Source organism: Oryza sativa, chromosome 11, assembly GCF_034140825.1.
Source record: "Oryza sativa Japonica Group chromosome 11, ASM3414082v1".
In the NCBI taxonomy this organism is placed as follows: domain Eukaryota; kingdom Viridiplantae; phylum Streptophyta; class Magnoliopsida; order Poales; family Poaceae; genus Oryza; species Oryza sativa.
In genome coordinates, this window is record NC_089045.1 from 26,811,308 (window position 1) to 26,818,455 (window position 7,148).

Below are 7,148 nucleotides of genomic sequence, written 5' to 3' on the forward strand. Positions count from 1 at the left end.
ATATCTATTAGCAATCATAAAGCAAGCTAGATCTCATGATTCTGATTAAACATAAAAAGAAACATAAGATCTGAAACAAGTCGATGAAAGCCTTTTTGAGATGGTGGATATACTATATAATCTGAACCAACATTGATATATAACCCTATCGGCTGTCTTCTGATGATAGATGCTAGCTGATGAGGTTAGATAACAATATCGATCTAGATTTTATAGCATATATGATAACTCGACGATTTACATAAACAAGATTAGAGAGTCATAAAGATGGAAGCACTAATCCCGAGAACACAAGCCGCCATAACAAGTTTTACCTCTTGTCGGAGATCGAAACCGATGCAGCCCAACTTGACAAGAACTTGTCGAAACAAGAAAAGTAGAAAAAGGGTGGCGATGCGCCGAAAGTGTTATTGACCTGATTGTTGTTTTAATTACATGGTCCTGGGTCCTATTTATACCCAAAATACATAATATGTCATTGTCGGACACGACTCTTATCTCTATTACAACTCAAAAGAAGGAAAAGTCCTCTAAGCAAACCCTTATCGACAAATTCTATAAGGAAACTATTAAAATATCCTAATTAATAGATACAATTGCCTTCTTCGGACTCAATCTGCACGTGGCAATCCTCATGAAGCACCCCAACCGAATCCGACGATGATCCTGTCTTCTCTCTATCGGAATCGGCTATGTCGGCTTCCCTTGTCCGATTCAGTCCCAGCCGACACACACCGTAGCCGATTCGGTTCACAGCCGATTCATACTCTGTTTCTATAACCACCGGCTTCCTCCAAATCCGATTCGGTTCTAACTTTGAATCCAATGGACAATTTACCAAATTTGGTCATAACACATGCCCCCCAAGTCCGCGATATTTGGAATGTTGCGGATTTGCTCAATCTTATCTCAGAGACAATCTAGGGTTTCTTTTCCGTTTCGACTGTTATCGCGCCTCTTTTTAAGTAGTAACCGTCGCTTGAAAAATTTCACGCCGTCACTTCCGTTTTCACCGCTCTAGCCACAACCGCACTTGATCCTTCCAGCGATCTCCCCGAGCCCACCGGCGAATCCACAGGCGATCCCCCGTTCAGCGGTAACTTCAACTTCGGCGATGTCGACTTCCTTCACTCCTTCAAGCGCTCCGGCCATCGAGTTCCCTGAGGTAAACCCCAATCGGCTAAACCCCAACTTTTTCGTTACAGATTGGTTTTCCTCTCATAATCTGCTCTTTTTTCCCCTCTCTTACTGTAGCACTTGTCCCATCAAATCGCAATCCCAAGCCTAGCTCACTCTAACCGATTTTTCCTGGGTCCAATCGGCAACACAGATCCCACTCAGCTCATAAATGCTGAGACAAATAGAACCCCATTCAGGCTAACCAACCCTAGCCTATGTCACTAGAATGGAACCTTCAAATCCTGGCCATGGGCAGTCAAGATCTGGTCAAACTGGTACAAGAGGGCATCGGCTAGCAAACAAGGTCATTGGGAAGAATTAGGAATCGCCCAATGTCTTGCCCTTACTGTAGCCGATATGGCCAAAGATGAACCCATGCTATCGGCTGCAAGTTATTTTTGGTCCAACACTATAAATGCTTTCTTATTTAACCAAGGACCAATGACACCAACTCTCTTGGACATAACTATGATTACTGGCTTAGATGTAACCTCATCAGCAAACCCAGTCAGTTTGAATACCGAGAACCAATTTGCTTTTAAGACCAGGAGTATTGGAGGTTGGACTGGCTTCATCACCATCAACATGGGAATTGGCCCTGTAACCCCTAAAGAACATGTAGCTTTCCTGATGATGTGGCTAGAAAAATTCTTATTCTGTGGCCAAAGTTGTGGCTCAACCACCAACTGGCAACATATAGCCGAAGCCCTAGTAAATAAGAGACAATTCCCTTTGGGCAAGTACTTGCTAGGATACTTATATCACACTCTAAGTTCTGCATCGACTAGGCTTGCTACCAATTCTGTAATCGGCACTGGTGGCCCTTGGTGGCTGTTGCAAATATGGCTCAACCTACATACCATAAGGGTGGCCAAAAGACCAGCTTTATTTGAAGCCGATTTCCTCTCAGTTGAATCAACCATAGATGATGAAGGGAATGAAATTATAACTCGCCGATGCATATCTTTTGGAGAGGCAACATCTACTTATCCTGGATCAGAGCTGTCGGCTGACCTCTTCATGAACTGGTTCGGCAATTTTTATGATGGATTCCCAAAGGACTCTCGAAGCTGGTTTGTGTATGAATACTTTGCAGATTTCGAGCTACCAGCCGATTTCAGATTTGATGAAATTAAATCCGATAAATTTGAGAAATCCAGGGAAGTCTTTATAGCAGACATCTCCCCTTGCATACTCCCTGTCGGCATTCACCAAGGCAGAAACATCCAAATTTCATATGAATTTTATTACCCTATGAGTGCTGTCAGACAAGTGGGAATGAGTCAACTGCCGATCACCTTGTACTTCTTAGACAAAATCTAGACTAGAGGAGAAATCATATCGGCTCTGATGATGGACCGATTGCTAAACATACAAGGACCCCTCTTGGTAGCATCGAAAATATTGAACTGGCTACGCTGAAAAGTACAACTTTTGACCGATGATGGGCAGAATGGAAGAAACACCTTTTCCACCAATCGGCTTCCATGTACTTGACTGACATATTTCCAGACATGGTCCCAACAGGTAAACATACTTTATTTTGTTTGATTCCTTTACTACAAGCTGATTTAGAAAATATCTTTAACTTTCTTCTCCTTATTTGCAGACTACAGAATCTTCTCCTCCCCATGTCAGTCAAAGTGGGGAAAACATTAAGTACGTTGCAGGGCTATTGCCAAATGGTGGTGGACTAGCACCTTCAACAATTGGCTACAATGCCCCAAAAACAGCAACACTACTTCATGGGCAAGCTCGTGAACCGATCCCCTCCGAAGCTGGAAAAAGAAAGAGGATCAAACCATCGGCTGCTGCTCCATCGGCTACAAAGAAAAAGGCCCCAAAGAAACAAAAAGTTGCAGCAGCCGATGATCTACCAAATATAGACCCGGAGGTGGAGAAGTTCTTAGATGAAGCCAAAATAGAGGAACCAATTGATGATGCAGCTGCCGATCTGAATGACGCAATAGAGAAAACACCATCAGCCAACATCCCTGCTCCTCAGAGAACTTCACCAACTCCAATTCATCAACCTATCAACCTCGGGTACATATTTACAACTCGATTTCTTTTCGAATTCTTCTAGCCGATCTTGACTTAAATACTTTTATTTATAGAAGAAAAAATTGGCTGCCAAGAAGAAACCAGCACCACCTCCTTCGGTAATCTATCCTTTTAAAAATTTTCTTAAATTCCAACCAACCAATATTAACTCAATTCTATATTTTCAGCCGATTCGTTCTCCAACTCCTATCCAACATGAATCAAGCGAACATGCACCATCGGCTAAGGGTAGCCATCATGTTGAAGATCAACCAGCTCCAGCTATCCCTATTAGTTTTCTTACTAAAAATTTCATATCGGCTTCTCTAAGTTTTTCAATAACTAACAATCTCACCCTTTTTCCTTTCCAGGCTCTAGCCGACATGTTCTCCTTTGATATAAGGCAGTTCATGGATGATGAAGAGGAAACTTCCAGCAAGGCTCAAACTCCTCTTGCCGATGGCTTGAAGGACACTCTAAAAGATATAGCACATCGGCTTGAGAGCTCTCTAGAAGCGCTAGTTGTCGACTGTGGGCCAATAAGAGCAAGGTTTGGAGAAATCCAAGACCAGATCCCCGACGATGTAGTTGAGGTGATTTCTCCAGCGGTATTTCTTGAACAATACCAATTCAAATTGGAAAGAGCCAGGCAAAGGATAGCCGATCGGCGGGAGGGAAAAGAACTTGCAGCCACCATCCAAGCCAATCGGCAATCAATCAACGAGGAAAAAGCCAAACTTGATGGAATGATCTCTGGGCCAAGTTCTATCCAAGTTAATGTAGATCGGCTGAAGAGTCGCAAGATTGAACTGCTACCCAAGTTGAAAGCTTGCAACACTGAGTTGGCATTAGAAGAGCAGAAACTTGCCGATCTCCCAAGAGCCATCGAAGAACAGAGATCCAAATTGAAAGTATCTATCAAGCACCTAGCCGATATGAATAAATCCATGAAGACAATCCCTGGAACTGATGATGCCGATGCCCAGGCCATAGAAGAAGTGAACAAATTAGGCAACGGGCTATATCGGCTATTCATAAGCTTGTAACTTCCGAATGAACAATTCTGCTGTAATATAAATTTTGTTTTCGAAGTCCATATTTTGTAATGTATATGCCCCCTTAATTTTGTAATGTATATCAAACAGTGACAAAATTACAATAGAACACAAACATCGGCTCAATACAACCGATTGTGATAAGATAAAAATGCTAAGGGCGATATAACTCATATCGGCCATCTAAAGACGATGTCAACACATCGGCTAACATGTATCGGTATAACACAACCAAATCATGAATTGATCCAAACACTTGGATAAAACTTTTTTAGATATTTGCCATTAAGAGCTCTTCCAAAAACTTCGCCATCAAGTCCTTGTAACATATAAGCTCCTTTAGAAATAGATTTATAATTCCGAAAAGGTTCTTCCCAATTTGGTGACCACTTGCCGAATTTATTATCACGAGTCCGAATCGGCAGAATCAACTTCCAAACTAACTCACCTTCCGAAAACAATTTCGGCACAACTTTTTTGTTATACTGGCGTGCAATTCTCTCTTTATCCCTTGTCACCGTTTCCAAAGCACGCATTCTAGATTGAACCAACTCCTCCAATTCATCTATCATAAGTTTATGATACTCATCGGCTGTCAACTCGTCTTGCAATGCAACTGTCACGTCCTGATAAATTCATCCCAAAATAAAATTCATTTTCTAAAAGGAATAATAGAATTAATTAAAATTCGAAAAGAAATTGGCAAACACTAAAATACGTACAAGAAAAATTCGAATGTGGCCCGGAGAATTTTTGTTAAATTCTCCTTGGTCTAAAATGAGCCCTCAAATTTTACTTGAATTTTCAGAGCACCGGAAATATTTATTAAGCAACAAAAACAATTATCAAAGTTTAATAAAAAGAAAACCTAAAAATAATCCTCCTTTTCCTTTGGGCCAAGTCTGGCCCAAAGCCTCCCTCTCTCTCCCCCGGCCCGCGGCCGAAATCCTTCCCTCCTCCCTTTCTTTTTCCCTCCCCCTCCCGGCCCACTCCCTCCTCCTCCCTCTCCCTCCCGGGCTGCCTCTCCCTCTTCTCCTCCTGGGCCGCCTTCGGGCCCAAGCCGAGGGGCGCCCTCCCGCCCGTGCCGCGCACGTGCGCGCGCTGACCGTGAGCCCGTGTGGGGCCCACGCGCCAGGTCGTCGTCCTCCTCCCGCCCAGCCTCCTCCTCTCTCCTCCGTGAACCCTAGCCATTTCCTCCCTCAAATCCGCTTGATTCATTTGGCTAGTTCCAAAATTTATTAGGGGGTTTTAATCCCTATTGATTCCTCTTCAATTCCCCCCAATTTCCCCCTTGATTCGTGCCCCCAATCGTCGGGAACAGACGCGTCTTCCCCGGCCGCTTTCCATGGCCGCCGGCCGCCATTTCCGCCGCCGTTCCCCGCTCCTCCCGTGCTCGGCTCGCTTCCCTCCGCTATAAAATGGAATCCCCTCGCTCCGTTCTATCATTTTAGCCCCCTCCCGTGATCTCCCGTGGTCCCTAGCCACCTCCCCGCCGTCGTCCCCTCTCTCCCGTGCCACCGGCCGTCTTCAGCCGCCCCTGCCGCCGCGTTAGCACGCCAGCCGGCCGTGCCGTCGCCTCCTCCAGCGTCGCAGCCGCCTCCTCTTCGTCGGCCTGTCCACTGTTTCCCGCGAAGACCTCCGGAAGTGCATCCCCGCCAGCAACAGTGGCATTGCCGCCACTGTTCCGCCTCCGGCCGCCTCTGCCGCGTCCCCTGTGCGCCGGCCGACGTCGCCACCACCTCTCCCGGCACCGGAACGCCATCCTCTTCCCCGGCCAAGCCACGCGTCGCCTGTATTTCGCCGGAACGCCGTCGCGCGCGCCGCCTCTCCCTCAGTCTCGTCGGCACCCACTCCGGCAGCCCCTTTCACCGTGCCATTGCGCCGGCCGACGTTGCCGTCCCCACCTCCGGCATCGCAGTGGCAAGGTCGCCCTCGGCCTTGCCTCCCCTTCGACCAAACCCCTCCGCGGTCCATCGTCATCGTCTCCGTTCGTTCTCGTCGTCGACGTCCCGTCGGTCGCCCGGCAGCCATCCTCATCTCCGTGCAGCCACTGCCGGCTGCCCTCGTCGCCTCCTCGCCGGCCCCAGTCGTCGTCGTCGTCGTCCTCTCGTCGTTCCCGGTCGTCGTGGCGTTCGTCCCTCCGTCGAGCCGTTCTCGTCTGTCCTCGGTGTTTCTTCAAGGTCACTGCAGCCCCCGTCGTCGTCTTCGTCCTCGGCTCTGCGTCGTCAAGCCTCGTGCCGGCCGCGTCTCGCCTTCGTCCAAGGATCGCCGCTGAAGTCGTTCCCTCGCCGTTCATCTCCGTCGTTCCCGGCCGTCTCCGCCGCGCCCGTTCGTCGTTGTCGTTCCCACGCCTCGTCGTGTGGTGGTAATGATCCGTCCTCTCGCTGCCCCGTCCTTGTCCTTTCATTGTCGCCCCGTACCTGTTGTGCGGTTGTCGACCCTGGTACCAGTGTACCGGTGTCGGTAGTCGTTCACGTGTGCGGGTGGTGACCGTGTAGTGTCCGTGTTAGTGTGCCCGCTTGGTAGCCGCGTTGTTTCCACGTGTGCAGCCCGCGTGGTGTCTAGTGGAGTCCGTTTGTCGGCCACTCGCCTCGGTTGACACATGGGGTCCGCTTCCGTCGACCCGTGGACCGTCTCTGTTTACTCGGTCTACCGTGGTCCTTTAGGTTGACATGTGGGGTCTGCATGTCAACAGCGCAGCCTTCCTGTCTTTTCCAGGCTAGCGTTTCCACATGTTTTATAGTTGCAAAGCTTAATTATAATAATCCGCAAATCTCCATATAATAGCATTAAACTTCGGATGATCATATCTTGGTCATACGAACTCTGAATCGACCCGTTCAAGTCTCCTAATGTTTGTTATAACCTAAA

At 47.6% G+C, this 7,148-nt stretch overlaps 1 protein-coding gene across 1 annotated transcript; it reads left to right on the forward strand.

Moving 5' to 3' along the window:
• The first annotated feature begins 1,114 nt into the window (after positions 1-1,114).
• On the forward strand, positions 1,115-4,268 carry LOC136354224 (uncharacterized). Its single transcript, XM_066305914.1, has 3 exons — positions 1,115-1,165; positions 3,411-3,503; positions 3,594-4,268. Exons 1-3 carry the CDS (start codon positions 1,115-1,117, stop codon positions 4,266-4,268), a joined length of 819 nt encoding a protein of 272 aa, XP_066162011.1.
• Positions 4,269-7,148: the final 2,880 nt, after the last annotated feature.

Excerpts from the sequence above, each read along its gene's own strand:
- LOC136354224 (XM_066305914.1), top strand. The coding sequence starts at position 1,115 with ATGTCGACTTCCTTCACTCCTTCAAGCGCTCCGGCCATCGAGTTCCCT. Across the intron at positions 1,166-3,410 it reads CGGCCATCGAGTTCCCTGAG|CCGATTCGTTCTCCAACTCC; the intron begins GTAAACCCCAAT and ends CTATATTTTCAG. Across the intron at positions 3,504-3,593 it reads TTGAAGATCAACCAGCTCCA|GCTCTAGCCGACATGTTCTC; the intron begins GCTATCCCTATT and ends TTTCCTTTCCAG.